General features: G+C 51.0%; 1 protein-coding gene across 2 annotated transcripts in view; it reads right to left on the bottom strand.

Annotated features, from left to right (window-relative positions):
• The window catches only part of BEAN1 (brain expressed associated with NEDD4 1), a 36,083-nt gene extending 26,721 nt beyond the window's left edge, over positions 1 to 9,362 (bottom strand). For both annotated transcript variants that reach the window (XM_006155555.2, XM_006155556.2), the window contains exon 1: positions 9,262 to 9,362. In XM_006155555.2, the coding sequence (XP_006155617.1) occupies positions 9,262 to 9,286 (25 nt within the window). In that variant the 5' untranslated portion in view covers positions 9,287 to 9,362. The remainder of the gene's footprint in view (positions 1 to 9,261) is intronic.
• Positions 9,363 to 19,150: the final 9,788 nt, after the last annotated feature.

Raw genomic sequence — 19,150 nt, 5'->3', positions numbered from 1 at the left:
ATTTTCATGTTCTGTATAGTTTTATGTAAAATTTGTCACATATACATAAATAGCTATGTACAAAATTAATAAACCTTTATATATAAAAAATTAGGAATATCTGTTAATCCAAAAACGATGAGAGTCAGAAGGCAATCCATAGACGGAGAACAATTTTGTATGAAGATAAATAGGCAAAACCAATTCATAGTGACAGGAGTCAAGATAATGGCTGTCCCTGGCATGGGGCAGTGGCTGAAAGAGCACACATGAGGTGAGTTCAAAGGTGCACGTAGCAATTTTTTCTTTTAACATGAATGAACTCAGTCTGAAAATTCAATGTGCTGTACACTAATGATTTATACCTTCCTATTGGGTTGTTGGGAAAGTCATTACATATTTTTGCATAGAAAAACATAGAAAAATACATCATGACTTTCCTGATGATCTAATAGATATGTGGTATATATAGTAGTGTGCTGATAAACCAGTTTTAAGTAAAGAAAAAAAAAAGAATCTTCAATGTATACACTTTGCCAATTCCCATGGTGTAAATACTTCCACCAGGGTGGATTTCAGGATACTATTGGTTTAACAACTGACTTATGAAACTCCTTAATATTTAACTATTGGCTTTTGTGAGTTGGTTTTTCTACTAAAAAGAAAAAAATTCCTTTGGGAATTTCCCCAGAAAAGGAATTCTTCAGTTCTCCTCCAGGTGTTGGTATCTTAAATTCTAAAGGGGGGTGGTTGCAACAGGCAGCAGGGGATGGGTTTGCTGGTATGACTGTTCGTTGCCTTGTAAGTAAGGCTGGTGGATAGGGAAGACCTCTTTGTCCTTTTAAAGATGTAGCTTGGGTCACAGTTTTACTTTCAAAAGAGGGCAGTTCTTCCTCTGCTTCTTCCCTGAGCAGAGCAGAGGCTCCCTCTTGGAGCATTTTTCTACTTTTATGAGTGAAAAGAGCACTTCATGTAGATTCAGGATGGGATACTGAAAAGTTAGCCACCAACATGCTGTGTGCCCAGTGCAGTACCTTCTCTGGACTCAGTTTCTATGTCTGTGTTGTGAGGCATTTGGGGTAGAGCCCTTGGGTAAGACCCGTGGGGTGAGCGATGGCTTCTTTCATCCCAACAATTTCATCCCAACAACAAGGTCAGGAGGACATTTGCTTGAGGTACTCCATCGTGTGCTTAGAATGAGGTCTGGCACAGGCTGGCACCTGACTGCCCAAAGAAGGTGTGCCAGGATGCCAGGCTGTCTCTCAACACCAACCTGGGGCTTGCTGGGAAGGGAGAGAGAGAACTGTTTTCCCCTGGAGCAGCCCTTGAAGGGAAGACTGTAAGTCTGCAGCTCTAAAATGCGAGAGAAGAAACCAACAAGCCCTTACAGAGCACCTGTGTGTTCACCAAACCCTCACAGTCACATTGGAACCTGGTCTAATTATCCCATTTTACTGGTGAATAAACAGGCCCGGCCCCGATGATTTAAATACATTTGCTCCCCCCTTTTTCTTTTGAGAGGTTTTTGCAATAGGGCACGTGCCCTCGCCAGAAAGACAGAGATGGAAAGTGGAAAATCACTCCCCTGGGGGTATGGCCACGCAGCAATCCCTTCTCCTCCATTTTCCTCTCGGGATCTTGGGCACATGTGCCCGGCATGAGTTTAAGCCACCAGGTCTGGGACTTGAACTGTGGTTGACTACATGGGAGTCCAGTGACATAGCCATTATGCCATCAGCTGGTCCCTCCAATGTTTTTATATTTTTTTTTGAGAGGTTTTTGCTATAGGACACGTGTGCTCGCCAGACAGAGAGAGACAGAGAGATAGAAAACGAGAAATCGCCCTCCAGAGGAGATGGCCATGCCGCAATCCCTTCTCCTCCATTCTCCTCTCGGGATCTTGGGCACATATGCACACGCGCCCGCTGTGAGTTTCAAGCCACAGGGTCCAGGAAGCGCGAACCGTGATCAACTACATGGGAGTCCAGTGGTATAGCCATTACGCTAACTGCTGGTCCCCCCTCCAATGTTTTTAACCTGGATCTTTTGGCACTTGCTTTTGGACTGCATTAAGTTATATCCACTGTACTGAAGGGCCTGGGCTATGCACAGACGAAGGCTCTGGAATGACTCTCCAGGAAGGCCTGAGCTGCAGAGGGCAGTGACCTAACGACATGGAGTCAAGGTTGGCTCAGGGGGGCAGGGGGAGCAGCTCCTAGAAGCTGATGGTCTGGGGGCAAATGGGGACTTTTTGCATTTTAAATGCAAAGAAAAGCAAATAGAACCCTTGGAAATAAAAATATGTACTCGATCGGGCCAGCAGATAGTATGGTAGTTAAGGCCGTGGATCCCACAGGGCCAGCTCTGCGGTTTGAGTCCTGGACCTGGTGGCCTAAAAAACACAAAGGGCACGTGTGTATGCCCAAAATCCAGAGAGGAGAATGGAGAAGGAATTGTGGCTTGGCCATCCCCTCAGGGGTGAGGGGTGATTTCTCACTTTCTGTTCTCTCCTGTGAGCACATGGGCCCTATGGAACACAAACAAACAAACAAAATAAGGACTTGAGCTCCCAGGGGGCCCAGGTAGCTTCTCTCTCGGGTCCCTCCCTCTTGTCTCTGAAGCCTGCAGGCTGCACACTTCAGTGGGGATGTCACAGAGGACAACCAGTGACTTGGCACAGCCCAGGAGCAGGCAGAGTTGGTCAAGGCCCTACTCTAGGGTGGCTCTTGGTGGAGACAGAGCAGTGCTCATACTCATCCCTGTTTGTAGGAACACTCCCCCACCCCCACAATGCTGTGGTTGACAATCCCAGAGATCACCCTTTCCTTGGCAAGACTTCTCGGTACAGAAATCATTTTGTTTTCTACCAACCCGAGGCCGGGTGTTCAGATCCTTCCCTCTTCTCACAGTTCCACACTTGCTGCCGGAGTGAGCTCCTCCACGCACACAGCATTGAGACGCTTCAGAACACTGACAGCCCCGGAATTTACATCTGTAGCTCCAGACTCCCCCCTGAACTCTGGGTTCATATATCCAGCTTCTGCCTGTACCTCCCCTCCAGCGTCTACAAAGCAGCTCAGTCATGATGAGTCAAATCCTAAATCTTGACCCACAGTCCCCGCCAAACCTGCCCATACTCTTCTCCACCTCAGCCACTGGAGCTCAGTCCTCCCACGTGCTCAGGCCCTGAACACTGTCATTTACCCCATAGCCAATTAATCTGTGAGTCTTAATGGTGTCACCTTCAAACCTGATCCCTTCTTTTCACCTCCACCACTAACTCGCTACAGGGTCCAGGCAACTGGATCACCGACCCACCTACTTACCCTGCCTCACCCCTACACACCCTCCAACATTTTTTGCCACAACCAGGGTGATCAGATTCCTCCTCGGTTCAAAATCCTCCACTGACTACGCATTTTATTGATCAGAAGCCGAAGTCTTACCTTGGCCTCCAAGACTATGTCATCCGACCCTGTCACCTCTGGTGCTCTTCCTCTCCTCCTCATCAGGTGCTCTGGTCTTCCTGCTGTTGCTGGATCAAGCCAAGCCTGCTTCCACTCCAGAGTCCCTCTGCCTAGAACTCTTTTCCTTAGACATTTGGACAGCTCCTTCCCTTCCCCCTAGCAGCTTCCGCCCTGGTGTTACTTTCTTGGTGAGCCTGAGTCTTCCATCACCTGCTTTGTCTGTCTTCATAGCTCTTCCCACCATGTGCCATGTTATATATTCATGGTTTGTTTTCGTCAGTCTCCTCTCAATCAGCTCCGTAACATCACAACTTCGCTTTGCTCCTGGCTGTAACCCTTGGCACCTGGAAAGGTGCTAGCACACAGCAAATGTTCAATAAAGAAGTGGACGGTAGGAGAGGCCTGCCATGAGGCATTACGACTTCCATCTACCACAGGAACCATGATGGGACCTCCCTCCAGGTGACCACGCAGAGGCCTGGCTCGGCCTCAGGCTTCCTTCTGGGTTGTGGTACCCAGGGCTCCCTTTAACTAGGGGTAGGATGCTCCACCATGATGCCAGGCACTGGGCTCACACCATCTCAGGACCTCACCCCATGCTGTGTGTCTGGTCACCCTCACAGCACTAGGATATTCCATTTTAGCCCTGGGGACACTGGGGCTCAGGGAGGGGGTATGTAAATGATGCAGGTAGGATTCAAACCTAGGTCTGTATGTGCTGTCACCCTCTTCTAAGTTATCTGTGAGGAACACACAGCTCCAGTCAGTGTCCTCAGCTCAGTTCTGAGACCTGCCAGCCATGACAAATCCCACAGGCACTCCACAGATGGTCCTGTCTTCACTACTCACTCTCCCACTCTCTTCCTCCCCTCCGACCTTCCCCTGCACTGCCACCAGTGTGGACCACCGAGGAGATTCCCGGGGATGGGACCCCCCCACCTGTGCCCTCAAAGCCTCTCTGTGAACCATGGTCACTGATTCCATTTGTCCTGGAGGCTGACTCGCTCTTTGTCAAGGAGGAAGGACAGGGGGGAGGGCTTGTGGCTTTTGAGACCTCTCTAAGGGCCATACTAGGGGAAATCCAAATCTAGAGAACAAAGGCAGCTCTGGGGGAAGCTCAGGAAACCCTTCCTCAGGGCGAGGTGGACTAGGGGGAGGGGGAGCCTGCAGGGGGCAGAGCTGTCTCTAGGGCCGGTGAGTGGGCTGGCCTCCAGGGAACAGCGAAATGCAGTACTGTGCCCATGGTGGGTGCTCTGCAAACACTGGGTGTACTGCTACGTTACCACTGCCACGGTAAGTGCTAAAGCTGAAGTCGCACGCTGCTTGCTGATATGACTTGACTGTGCACTTGAAATTAAGACCAGCTATCAGATGCCGAGCACACGCCATCTGTGCTCAACCAGAGAATCTGCTGTGGGGCAGCCAGGCTGTTCACGGGGCCATGGAGTCTCACCGCAGAGGGGGTTCTCCATCCATGGCCTGGGGATGAAGGGGTGGCCTGGACACCAGCCCTGTCCTTTTGTCCAGCTGTGATTACGCCAAAATTGAGCCCCAGACTCACTTGGGGTGTAGGCCTGCTCTACCATTTTCTAGCTGTGTCATCTACACTCATTTCTCCATTTTGAGCCTCAGTTTGTGAGGAATGGGCACACTGATTTTCTAACAGGGCTTTTTCAAAGAAAGAGGTCACATAAAGACATGGCCTGAAGGGCTTGTAAGCCTTCATCTGTGATCTCTCATTTGATCCTCACAGCAAGCCCCTGAGGTGGGTACTCTTACCAACTCTTATTTTACAGATGGGGAAACAAAGGCTAGAGAAAAATGACTAGCTGAATCACTCCTTCTCCTCCCTTGCTCACCCCAAAGTCAGACCTCAGCAAGATTGGACAAAGTTTTTATTCCACAGGCTCGTGGTCATTGGCTGTTTAGAGAGGCTGAGATTGCATCCAGGCCTAGTGTGAAAGAGTGCTGTAATTGATTAGTGATGTCTGCTCTGGGCACGTAAGTGGTGAAAGATGGAGTGTGTCCCATCATTTGCCCTCCTTGTCCTGAAGTCCTTTTTGTTGATAGTTAAGTCTCTGCAGAGGTAACTATTACAATGAACAGAGCATAAAACAGCAACATCTGGTTTGAAACCCTAGATCATCTTCAGAGTCCCCACCTCTCTCCATTTCCTCCTCTTCATCACCAAAGACCTGGGTAATACTAAACTGTGTAGGGAGAAGGTACCCCAAAGGATGAGACTTTCAACTTTCTCAAGCATCTTCACAGTGCCTGGCCTCAAGCTAGACTCTCCCTGCAGCATGTCAAATCTAAGCAGCAACCCAAAAAGGCAGTATTATTTTCATTTTTTAGGTGAGTAAATTGAGGCTTCTAGAAATCAAATAGTTTGCTCTAGATCACACAGCTGGTCAGTGCAGTGCCAGGCTGTACCTAATCCCAAGCACTGTCTGTACTATATCGCACCAGCTCTGGAGGGAGACCCAAGCCCACCTACAGATCCTGCCAGCCTGCGAGTCCTGCCAGACTGTGGTCAGCACCATGAGCTTGATAGACAAGCCCTACTTGCATTCGACTTCCCTGTGAATGAAGGATGCTACCTCCCTCCTCCCTTTTCTTCCCTGCTATGCTACAGGCTCAGTCTCCCTTGGGAAGCCACTCCTTCCCCAGATCTGTCCCCAGAGTCCAGAGGGAGGCAGGTCAAACCCCCCTCCCAGGAAGTTGCACAGAGCTGCTATTGGCTGGGTGGTAAAGAAGAAGCTATGAAGAATTTGTTCTTGGAGCCTGGGTCCTGGGGGCATCCCGGGAAGCCCTGCCCAGCTGGAGCCAGCAGGAGAAGGCTCCTGACCTCCGGCCTTCCCGGGGAGCTGGCTAGTCCTTCTCCTTCTCACCCAATGCTTGAGACAAGTCCTGCAAAGGCTAGATAGTGGCCCACAGGCCTGGTGTGTGCAGGCAGAGGAACTGACTTCTTGTCATAGCTACTGGGCTTTGCTGGGTTGGAGCTTCCCCTGTCTCCCATGTCTTGTTCTTGCCTCCTCCCTCTGCTTCAGTCTTCCCACCTGCCAAACTGGTGGCAGCAGGACAATAAGGGCCACTAGAGCTGTCTCCAAGAGGGTCAGTGGGGGCTGCTGGGCTGTGGGCAATGCCTGGGAGATGCCAATTCAGCCTGGCCTGGTTACTGCCTGCCTCCCAAGAGGCCAGTGGACAACCCCACTTCCTGCAGTGTCTGCAGCTATGGAAGCTGGGTAGACCTGTGCCCACGGGGGGGTTGGTATAGCTTACTCTGCCACCCTCCTCTCTGCGCTTGGACAGCCTGACCTGATCACTCTCTCCCGATCTTGTGAGATCCGATCCCACAGGTGGGGTCTTGATTGGGAAACTTTTAGGCACGCTTTTCCTTCTGGAGAATTTTCTGGTTGTCCTTTTCCACTGTAGGGGGGAGAGGAGGTAGAATCCAAATAGGAACAACTACAGCTCCAACCCTAAGCTTTCCAGTTTTCATGAGCTTCGGGATCTTCACAAGATCATTCTGTGAGCTAGGAAAATTAAAGCAAGTCTCTGCTAGGTTTCTAAACGGACAGAGCTGTTCTAGAACTACAAAGGAGATGTTAAAAAGGAGGGGTGTGTGTCCAGGCCAGCTCCCCTCCTGGGACTTCTGGATGTCTTCCTTCCCGTTTCTATGTCCAATGCTTAGAAGACTGAGGTGCTTTAGGGTTTGGTGTGTGGTTCTGTAGCCCTTTCAGAACCTGTATGAGGTCCTCTGGTACGTGAGCTGTGAAGACTGCCCACAAGGCACTGCTGCATCATGCTTCAATCATTCGGTTGTTCAATAAGCATTTAATGAGCACCTACTATGTGCCAGGTACCAAGAAAGGTGCTGAGATAAACCTGGGAAAACAGCAAGCATTGTCCCTGCTTCCTGCAAGCTCATCTCCTTGTAGCCTGGGCAAGTGGACACGACAGGCATAAGAGCTGATTAACGACCATGTGATTTCTAGACTGGCCCTGGATGGGGAGCCGATTTGGGGATGAAGTCAGAATGATGACCTGTGGCTTTAATCAGAAACCCGAGGGTTTCCTTGGGTAGCTGGCAGTGATGGATGGATCAGGAAAGGAAAACTGAGGGCGACCCCCATATTCACGGGTTGAGATTTGGTTGTGAAGGTATTAAGAGGAAACATAATATCTTCACAGTGTGGAAAGGTGTGGCCTTTGGAGTGAGGCTCTGATGACTGCTCCCTGGTGAGTCTCCTAAGGAGAAAGAATGATGGACAGAGCCCTGTGCTCTACTCTCCACTTCATCAAGTGAGGCTCGAAGACCCTGCAAGACCCCCGCCAGATGGGGCCACTGGACCTCCATTTTCATAAATCACTCAGTTCAGGTCTTTTCTGTTTTGAGCAGTGGAACAGACTAGAACAGAGGTCATTCCCAGATTTCTAGCCTGAGGGACTGAGTCAATGGTGATGTCCCAAACGAATGTACACGATCCAGGCGGCTGGGGAAGACAAAGAGCTCAGTCCGGCACACACTAACTCTGAGGAGAGAGTGGGGCTTCCCAGGGAGCAGAAGGCAGAAGGAGGAGTTGTAATCCCCAGGAAGATTCTGGCTTAGGCTGTGGCTGAAAGCAGGGTGAAGCCGAGAATCTCCCAGCACCCCCAGGAAGGTAGAGGAACAATTCCCTGGCCCCACTGCCAAAGGAGACTACAGACAGATGGCCATAGCATTAGGGAACCCAAAACAAGTCATTAAGAAAGTTGAAATGACTACAGAGGCCAGACACAGCTGAGAATTGGAAACTGGGCTGGACTTACTACACAGAGGACGATGAGGTGGGTATACAGAAGTCAGACTGAAGCAGACTTGATGTGCTCAAAGGAATGGGGGGCGTTTTTAGACCCTTTCCACTGGACAATGAGTAGAGTTAATGGGACCTTCCAACAGTCCCAAGTTTCTGGAACAGATGCTGGCCAAAGCCAAGGAGGGATCTGGTGGCAGGGTCAGCAGCTTTCAGTTTCAGAAAGTCCTCTATCATCAGCATTTCCAGCCTTGGCCTTTCCCAGCCTTCTCCTGCCTCACCAGGAGGTAGGGACAAGAGTGTGACCACCCCAGCCCTCTGCCAGGCAGGTGTCCCTGGGCTCTAAGTTACCCCTAAACAGCAGCCTTCTCACCTGGCCTCGGACTGAGGCTCTCATTTCCTGTTACAGCACGCAACAGTGACAACAGCGATCATTACCAAGTTTACACTGTCCGTCAGAAATAATCTGCTCAGCTCTTGGCCTGACCCTCCGTGGGTACCCTGGTAGCCAGGAGCCAGGTTGCTCCCCACCCTGGAAACCACTCTTTGGACAACGGGCCCCACAAATGGATCACTCTCCCTGTCATGCCTGGTGGTGATGCCACCTGGATGCGGCATCAGTGTCCCCTAGAGCAGCAGTCCTTTCTTGTTCAAAGATTTAACAATGGGGACTTTGACTGTTTTGGAGGAATGCCTCCACCCCAAGGTGCATGACGTGTAACTAACGGTAGAAATTTGAACAGACGTTGCTGTCATCCCGTGAATGTCTTTCTGGCCCATACTTTGGAGAGGGCTGACAGAGGAAATGGCCCAAATGGAATTTCCAGGTTTCAGGGAGTGTGTCTTACAGAAATCAGGGGCCTTCTGTGTTGCCCTCCCTCCACTCACCACGCCACATCAGCCCCTGGCTGGACCCCTTCAGTTCTTTGGCCAAACTTCCTAAGCTGTTTTCTGTAACCCGAACCCAGGTCTGCCCTCCCCTGGTCCCAAGGGACTGGAGGATGGGAGAGGAGACTTACAGGGGCAGGGGCGTTTGAAGGACATGTAATCCTTGGAGCAGAACAGCGGAGCCAGTCTGCCCACGGGCACAGCTCTGACTTCTCGCAGGGAAGGCCCCTCCACTCACCTGCAGAGACACAAACAGGCAGGTGTTGGGGGGTACTCACATGACCCCTGTAGGTTAGGTATTCACATCCCCTGAGCTGCCAACCTCTGGGGAGAGGACAGTGGTGAGAGTGTGTGTCTACTCCAGGCGAGGGCCTGGAGGGCTTCTGGGCTGCAGCGTAGGAGGGGATTGGAATGGAAGGGGATGGGCAAGGGAATGCTGGGGTCTCTCCAGGTGGTGGGTGGAAGGGAAAAACTGCTCCTGGATGGACCCCTGAATGGGAATTAGCGATGCCATGGCGTTCTCCTGTCTCATAAACTTGTGAGATCCCACCACCTCAGACGACTGAAGCCCAGAACATCCTATAACTGCTGGTGCTGGAAGGGCCCTTCCAGGGCAGTCCCATGTCCTCATTTCACAGAAGGGAAAAACTGAGACTCAGAGGGGCTCGCTAGTTCACGGTCCCACAGCTGGCTTTGGAAAGGAATTCTGACACTCAGCTCAAGCCATATTCATATTGTCACCCCGACAATTTTAAGAGGGAGATGTGCTTTTCATTCTCACTTTACCAACAAGGAAGTCAAGGCTCAGAGAGATCAGGTTGCTTGCCCAAGGTCACGCAGCTTCTAACTACAGGCTGAAGCTAGAATCCAGGTCTGTTTGACTCCAAAGTCCACACTGGCAGCAAGTATATTCCTTTAGAAGTACCTATTATATTGAATCTTCTATTCAGAAATATAAGGTCCAGAGAATCAAGGTGCCTCTTCCCCAGCTCCCTCCCTGCCATATGAACCTAGTATGATGGCCGGATGTCTAGGGTGGTGAGGGAGTGCCAAGTGATTCAAACACCCATTTGTAATGGAGAAGGGACTTTCCATGTATGTATGTATGTATGTATGTATGCATGTATGTATTTTTAGGCCTTTGCCATAGGGCATGTGCACTTGCTGGAGAGAGAGGCAGAGAGACAGTGAGAGGGAATGTAAGAAATCAACCCCCTCCAGGAGGGATGGCCATGCCACAGTCCCTTCTCCTCCATTCTCTTGGGATTTTAGGCATGCACGCACATCACATGTGTCCGACGTGATTTTCAAGCTACTTGGTCTGGGACTTGAACTGCAGACTGCCATGTGGGAGTCCAGTGCCTTAACCACCACACCACCTGCTGGCTACTAGAGGAGATATTTTCAAAGAGTAACCTATCCTCTCATGCTGCTAGAGATCTGACTTGGTTCAGTCTCTTGGGGTGTCTCTCTAGGAGAACACAGGCTGCAGAAGCAGGTGGGAGACAGGGTTCTTATGTCCTAGGGAGTGGTCACTTGACTTGCAGATGCCACACTACACCTAGCAGACTCTTACAGGGCGAAACCGGCGGCCAGAAGCCACTGGAAGAGAGCCCAGCCCTTCCAGGTCTCCGGAGGCTGTCGGCATCCCTGGTCCCAGGGATGACATCATGGTGGAGAGCACGTTTAAATGAGGGGGGGTCCAGAGGTCCCCACTCTTGTTTCCCCTAGGGACCCCTTTTATTATGTATGAGTGGATCCCAGGTTTTGATGGAACCTGATGGGCAAAAAATGGCATTGACTAATTGTTGGTTTTTCTGTTTCATAAACACATCAAAGGCCTATCTTTGGAGAGTCTATGCTCAGATATCACACTAGAAACTTTAAGAAGAATGTTGGGCTCTGCAATCTACACTTTTTTTTTTTTTTGAGAGGTTTTTGCTATAGAGTGCGTGCGCTCGCCAGAAAGACAGAGAGAGACAGAAAGCGAGAAATCACCCCCCAGGGTGGATGGACATGCTACAATCCTTTCTCCTCTATTCTCCTCTTGGGATTTTGGGCATGAACACACACGTGCCCAGCGTGAGTTTAAGCCACTGGGTCCGGGACTTGAACCACGGTCGACTACATGGGAGTCCAGCAACATAGCCATTATGCCAACTGCTGGTCCCCTGCAAGCTATACTTTCTAAAACATTCAGGTGTGTACTGTGTCGTGTTCCTGTCCATGGGTATGCCAAGTGTACTCTGTGTGTATGCACATACGTGTGTCTGGGGAGGGTGAAGTAAATGGGCTGACCACCTTCTCCTTGAGGGGTTGTCCAGGGTCCTGCTTCTTCCAGAGGCCCCCCTGTACTTCTTTCCTCCAACTTGATGCAATGACTCTAGGATGACGCCTCCCAGGGCAAGGGGGTGGGAGGTGAGCTGCCCGGACTGGGGGTACCCTGAACTCTTGGATTACGTATGGCTTTCCACAGTCAGTTTGAGCGTTTGCAGGACGATATGTAAGTCCCTCAGTGGCTCGGAGGCTGGTGGTTTGAGGCTGGTGAGGGTCCAGCTAGTCTGGCTGTCAGTCAGGTACACATTCTGTGTCTGGAGGCCTTCTAAGTGGCTCACATTCACCAAACATGCGTGTGCAGGTAATGGCACCAACAGAACTGCAGTGGGTCTCTGAGGTCTCCCTCTGCACGTGAGAAAACCGGGACTCAGGGAAATAACCTGCTCAAGAGCATGGAGAAGAGTTGGAGGAAGAGCTATGTATGGAGGGACTCTGCCCGTGCCCCCTTAGTTACTGGCAGGGACACCCCACAGAGATCTGTCATCCTGGATGGTCTACCAGCCAGCTTCCTGGGCCCACTATTGGCCCATTTTATTTCCAGGCCAGTCCCTCTCCATGGCATGCTATTCCTTCTCCCTCTGTCTGGCAAACTCCTATGCAGCCAGCAACACCCCACTCGAGTCCTCTTCAGTGAATGGTCACTCTAGCTCTGCTTCCACAGCACCTGGACACCCTTCTGGGAGAATGCTGGTCCTGAATTATTCTAGACTAGCAGCAGCTCAAGAGCATGGAGGGTCAGTGCAGTCTCTCCAAATTAGCTCCCGGCTGGGCACCGAGGGACACTCAAAAGTATAAGGGACACTGGAGAGCCGCCCTGGGCCCAATGCTAATGCAGCACTGAAGTGTGAGGCTTCCCACTAGCGATGTTAACCTGCCATGGAAGGTGAGGAGGTGCCTAGGGAAAGTGCTGAGACGCTCCCCGTACTTCCCTTTGTCTTGGTGACAAAGATGGTGACATCAGCCAGGACGACCATGCACTGCTTCACGTGACAACTACTAGCACTTCACACACACCCTCCCACTGCCACTCCCAGCACGTGTGGCTTACATCTGTCCATTCATTTACCAGGCACTCATGGTGCGGCCTGCGGACCCTGGGAAGACACCGGAGGGGCTTTGCGATCCTAAAAGGAAATGGATTTTTCAACCTCCTTGTCTCTCCACCCACCCTGACTGCCATTTTGGGACTTCAGCAAGAGGACGCACAGGAAAACCACCCCTGTGGCATCAGGCCCTCTGTGAGGGTAGACCTTTATTGGGATCATCAAGACAAAGGAGCTAGATGTGGGGTGTCTGTGAGCAAGTGCCCCCAGGTTTCCCTGCATGTGACCAGAGCTGCTGTGAGGACACAGCAATGAGGGCGGGCCCCCCTAGGGAGGGCCCACCACCGAGGTCACCTCTCCCCCTGCCCGCCTCTCTCTGAGCCCAGCATCCAAGGCTGGTTCCTGCCGGTGACTCATCTCTGACTGTATTGTCTGGCCGGGAACTCGAGGGTGGGTGGGCGGCACTCCAGGCTTTGAAGTGGCTGAATGGTGTGTGGCAAGTCCGCATCATTCCCACTCCCTCCACGTACCCACTCCTGGAATACCTCCACTCTGTCCTGCTGTGACACTCAGACCCTGGGCAAGCGAGTGGGTGGTGAAGGGGGCAGAGTCTCGGTCTGGGGACACCCTGGGGTGAAGGAGCCTCAGTGCACGGACGTGCAGGTGCAGGACTCAGAGCGGGCAGCACTGGTGATGGGCGGCAGCCGGGGTAGGGCTGCGGGGAGTGGACTGGCCTTGGGAAAGAGGCTCTGGGTATCTCTGAGATTATGCAGCACTGGCTTAACTGATGTCACACACTGCCAGCTCACTGGATCCTCATGACGGTTCCCCACTTCACAGATGACAACACTGAGACTCGGAAGAATGAGGGTGCCTGCTGGGGTAGCCAGCTCTCTGCCCCAAGTGCTCCTGGGAGGAGTTTAAGCAGGGGAGTGGCATTCTCACCTCAGGGTTTCTCTGGTCTCTGTGTGGAGCGTGGCCTAGGTGTGGGAACCTGTGACGGGGGAGGATGGGGCTTATGTGAAACAACTATGACGCAGAAGAGGGGGAAGGCCACGCTCTCAGGTTCAAGTATTTATCGACCACCCCTCTTGTCCAGGTTCTGGGTGCTGGAGATAGAGGGGTGCGCTGAACTTTGCCAGTCTCTGTCCTCACGGAGCTTTCCTGCTAGAGGCAGGGATGCAGCAGTAATGGCAGAGATTCAGGTAACATCAGCAAGGAACAGAGGTGGCGTGCAGGTGGGGAGCACGTCCAGACCCAGCAGCTGCAGAGGCCTTGATGGGAAGGTGACAGTAAGCAGAAACCTGAGAAGCCCCAGCCCGCTGGGCAGACACCTGGTGGGCCCGGGAGGAGGGTCTAGGTAAAGGGAGCACAGAGCGCATAGGCCCTGGGGCAGGAATGTGCTGGGCGGGCAGGCCTGAGGGCAAAGAGGGACAGTTGAGGATGATTCTGTGTCTGCCGGGGTGACTGGCAGATGGTGGAGATGGGAGATGTGGGGATAGCCCAGCCACTGTAGCCCTGTCACTAGCACACTGCCTGGCACACGGGGCACGCTTGGTGACTGTGCGCTGAATGGCTGGTGATGTCATCTCATAGGCGTTCCATGGGCCTGACGATGTGCATGCGATCACCCAGAGCCAGAGAAGTCAGAAAGTCCAGGGACTTCGGTTGGATGTGCTAATCTTGAAAGAGCTATAGCCACCTCCCCAAAGCTGGGGTTAACTAACTCCTGGGGCTGCAGGGGGCAGGTGGGGGTGGGGTCTCAAAGCAGGGCAAAAAAATTCTCCTGTCCTGGGAACCAGCAGTTAGTGTAATGGCTATGTCGCTGGACTCCCACGTAGTCGACCGCCGTTTGCGTCCCGGACCCAGTGGCTTAAAACTCACGCCGGGTGTGTGTGCGTGTGTGCCCAAGATCCTGAGAGGAGAATGGAGGAGAAGGGATTGCGGCGTGACCATCTCCTCTGGGGAGTGATTTCTCGCTTTCTGTCTCTCTGTCTGTCTGGCGAGCGCACGTGCCCTATAGCGAAAACCTCTCAAAAAAACCCAAAAAAACAAAAAAAAAAACAAACTCCTGTCCCTTTATGTGAGGCTGGGACCTTTATGTAAAGCTGGTGGCTTCCCCAGTGGAGAACATTCCTCGTCAAGTGTAGATAAATGTCAGGACGAAGTTGTTGTACAATTAAATGAAGGTTTGCAGGAGTTCAGGAACGGGGAGAGAGTGAGAAAACAGTGGCAAAGAGGTGGGCAGGAGGCATCACGGCCTGCCACGGCTAATTCAGTTCTGATGTTAGAGAAGGGCTGCAGGTGTGTGAGCACCTTTGCAGCGGGATGGCCTGTCTCCTTGAATCGTCTGGCTACATGGATATTCCAATAGGTGTGCCCAGATGGACCTGGAGGTTACTGGGTCTCCAGGTGGCCTTAACTGACCTCTTCAGGACCAACCAGTGTCTCTGCAAACAGGTCCTAACCAAGCGTGTGGAGAAACCCGATCTGGGCTCAGAAAACACCCAAAGAGACACAGACAAACATTATTTATAGCAGTGAAACAGGAGGCAACCACAGCAGCCAATAAGAGAGGACAGGCCGAGCAATCCAGGCACACGCTTGTAATGGAATATTATGTTACCATGACATCACATTTTAAGAGAAATCTTAATAACACGAAGACTTTCAGAACAATGATAGAGGAGGGGACAGCAGGTGGTGTGGTGGTTAAGGGCAATGGACTCCCACATGGTCGACTGCAGTTTGAGTCCTGGACCTGGCGGTTTGCTTTCTCATTTTGTTTCTCTCTCTCTTTCACTCTCTCTCTGTCCCTCTTTGGTCAAATTAAGAAAAAAAAAAGAATAATGATAGAAATGCAGGTTACTAAAAAAAAAAAAAAAAACTAAATAGGTTATAGAACCATGCATATAACATGATCATTATTTTGTGAAAGAAAAAACGCTAGAGGATGGATTCACCTACAGTAATGATGAGAGGAAATAGACTAAAACGTTCACAGTGGTTGCGATCTTTGGGTGGTGGTGAGATTAAGGAAGATTTTTATGTTCTTTACACTGTGCTTTTTATGATTTTACCAACATTTCTACAGTGAACATGTATTACTTTTGTAATAGAAAATATCATTAAAATGAAAATTTGGAAAATAAAACCTTTTGTGCTAACAACATAAAAAATAATTAAGTGGGTGAGTAGGTGTTTTGGTAGCTAACAGGCTGGATTCCCACATGGCCAACCATGGTTCAAATCCTAGACCTTACAGCTTGAAAATCATGCTGGGCATGTTTGTGTTGCATGCCCAAAATCCCAGGAGGAGAATGGAGAAAGGATTGTGGTATGGCCATTCCCCCTGAGGGGGACTGATTTCTCACTTTCCCTTTCACTGTCTCTCTCTGGCGAGTGCAGGCACCCATGGCAAACCTTAAGAAAAAAAAAAAGAAAAAGAAAAATCTTTAAAAAAAGTAATTAAGTAAACCAATCAGTGATAGTTAACTCATTGATTGTTTTTTTTAAGTGAATTTAATTGCCTTAGAACATGTTGTTTACAACTGAAAAGATTTTTTAAAAGTTAACTGGCCTTTGAACTTACTGATAAGAAGTTGTATTAAGGGGGTCAGCAGGTGGCATAGTGGTTAAGGCCCTGGACTCCCACATGGCAGACTATGGTTTGAGTCCCGGACCCAGTGGCTTGTGTTTTCACTTTCCCTCTCTCTCTGTCTTGCTCTGGTGAGTGCATGTGCCCTATTGCAAATTAATAATCATAAAAATATTAAGAAAATAGAAAAAATTATATTAAGATATTAGAAAAATCATCTCCATTGTTTTTAACCTTTATCAAATTATCCCTGACACATGAGCAAGGCCTAGTTGCCAAATACTTGAGGGAATGGTTTCTGCCATGAGCCTTAATGTTTTATTTTCAATCAATCTATACACTTGGCAAAAATAATAACAATAATGGACCCGTTTGTAAAACACTCTGCAAAGCATACTAAGTGCTGGGTATTACTCTAGGCTCTGGGGATATTGCAGTGAACAAAACAGTCAAAGTGTCTATCTTGGGGGAGCTGCCCCTTGACGAGGGCAGACAGTAAACAAGTAAGGAAGATAGACGTTGGAGTGATAAATGCTACAGAGAAAATAGAAGAAAGAGGGATAGGTAACAAATGGGACGCTGCTCTTTTAAATCAGTTTGATCACGGTTTGCATAGAAAACAAATAAAGGTGTCTAAAAATTCTACAGCCTGTGGACAGTAACTATTTTTCAGTTCTCAAATAGAAAATGATTGAAGACATATGATAATATATGTCATCTAAGTTAAAACGTGTTCATGATCGATTTTACAAACTCATATACAATTATGATGAGTCATCCTGATATATGATAAGCGTACAATACCTAGCAGAGTCAGATAGCCCGTAAGTTATCTAAGCCTTCTTGTTCTCATTGATAAAATGGGGACAACCATAGTACCTAAATCGGAGAGCAGTGATCAGAATTCAAAGAGAAAATGCTTATGTTTCAGACACTGTACGTGCGGGGCATGTTCCTAATGCAGACATGCAGGGCCAGGGCAGCAGCCCTCTGGACTTCGCTATGCACTTTCTATACATTATTCCTGCAGTCCTCACAGCTAGGCTGGGGGTGTGTAATATTCACTCCTATGTTCAAGCGGGATATGAGATTTTGAAATATCAGTCACTCGCCTAAAGTCACATGCTCTAAACCCAGGTGGTCAGCTCCAAGGAGTTTCGCTCCCAGACACAACTCTTTCTGAGTCCACTTGCCCTGGGCTCCAGAAGCCATGTTGGCCTCATCCTCTCCCTGTGGGAGGCTGAGAGCAGATTTATGCCTTCCTGTCCCTCGTATCAGGCTCTGAGCTCTTCCAGGGCCAGGGCTTCCGATAACAGTTGTCGGAGGGTTTCCAGCTGATTATTCCCGAAGATCGGCAATAATGCCTGTATCCATGGTCCAGTGGCTTGGAGTGGAATTGAGCTAAGGTACCTCAGCCTCCTGCTGTCTCCTTGACTGGTGGCTGCTCTTCCTACTGTTCCCAATGCCCATCGGGACTGTCACCATTGCCATGCCCAAGCCACCTGACGATCTGATTGCTCCATGGGAAAACAATTCTCCCCATGTCCCTAAACTCTGGAGTAGAGAGGTGTGCAAATTCCCTTCTATGGAGTGTGAGCGATATGTGGGGTGCCCCTGGCATTAGCACAGAGCAGAGAGGAAAAGAGTACCCCTCACGATCAGATGCAGCCTTTTCCAACCCAGAGGGAGATGTGGGGTAAGGAGGGGAGAACTGGGCTGGGCCTTGGGGGAGGGGAGTGTCTGAGAAAGGGCAGTCCCCAAGGAGAAAGCTTAGCTTTGCAATTGTCACTAGGCCTTGGGGCATTCGAAGGCCTCCTGGAAGAGGGCTGGGGTGGGCATCAAGTCTTCACTGCCCACTTTTGCTCAGGACCTCCTGCTTGTGCCGTACGCCTCATAACATGACACCTGTAGCCAGCAGGACTGGCTGCCGGCTGTGTGCCAGGCATCTGCCTAGGTTCCCCCTCCAGCGCCATCTCATTAATCCTCACAATTCACATGCTGCTTGCTTCAGATGGGGAAACAGGTTCAGAGAGATTGTCTGGTCTCAGGTCATACAGCCAGGGAGCTTACCAAGCCTGCCTCCCAGTTCCAAAGACCTTAAACATCCTGCTCACAACAGAATCCGACCTACTTTTCAGACAAGGAAACTGAGGCAGAGGGTGAAATCACTTGTTCCAGAACAGCAGTCAGGATTCATTGAGAAGAGAGTCCAGGTGCCCAGGAACTGAGGGGACCAAGACCAGGGACCTAGCTCATGGAGCCCTTGCCTCTAACACCTGTCACTGACTCCTCCCCTTCCAGTCTGAGTCTGACCACCACGCTGCCACCACCACAGGATAAGGGCAGCCAGCCCCTGGTCCTCACTGCGCGCCAGTTTTCAGACCACAGAGCGCAGGGGAAGGGGCCCGAGCCTGCCGGGGATGGGTGGGCACCTCCGACTTCGGTCAGGCGCTAGGGAGGCAGCTCCACGACTCGCCGGCGCCGCGCCCCAGCGGAGACGCTGCCTTGAACTCAGCCTCGGGTCCCTCGCACAGCGCAAGGGAAAGTGTCCCAAAGGGGTAAAGTGCGGCGGGGACGCCCCGCTCCCACCCTCCGCACTGAGAGGACAGAGCAGCAGGTCTAGATGCAGGGAATGGTCCGGGTGACTCCCCTGTCGCGGGGTCAAACTTCCTGGCTCAAGAGGGTGGGTGGTGGGTTCAAGCTCCAAACTCCGCAAAAAAAAAAAAAAACCCGGCTCTCCCACCCCAGCGAGAGTGCGCCCTAGTTCTCCTTTCTCGGGCTGCTCAGGGGTCCCCTAAACCGAAGGCTTAGGGCGGGGGAAACAGTCTTGGCCCCCCACGCCGGGCAGATGCTCATCTGGGACCCGAGTTAGGCTGGGAGACCTCCTTTGCCCCGCGGTCGGTCGTGCCCAGGGACAGCCTCGACCCGCGCGGGTCCGGGCGGCCCGCCCGGGGCACAGGAACTGGGGGCAGGGGTCCCCCGGAGTCGCGGGACCTCACTCGGTTCCGAGCGCGCTGCGGTTCCGCTCCGGCCCGCGCATCC

The sequence above is a fragment of the Tupaia chinensis genome, unplaced genomic scaffold, assembly GCF_000334495.1.
Source record: "Tupaia chinensis unplaced genomic scaffold, TupChi_1.0 Scaffold000463_1, whole genome shotgun sequence".
In the NCBI taxonomy this organism is placed as follows: Eukaryota; Metazoa; Chordata; class Mammalia; order Scandentia; family Tupaiidae; genus Tupaia; species Tupaia belangeri.
This window is presented reverse-complemented; position numbering and strand designations above follow the sequence as displayed.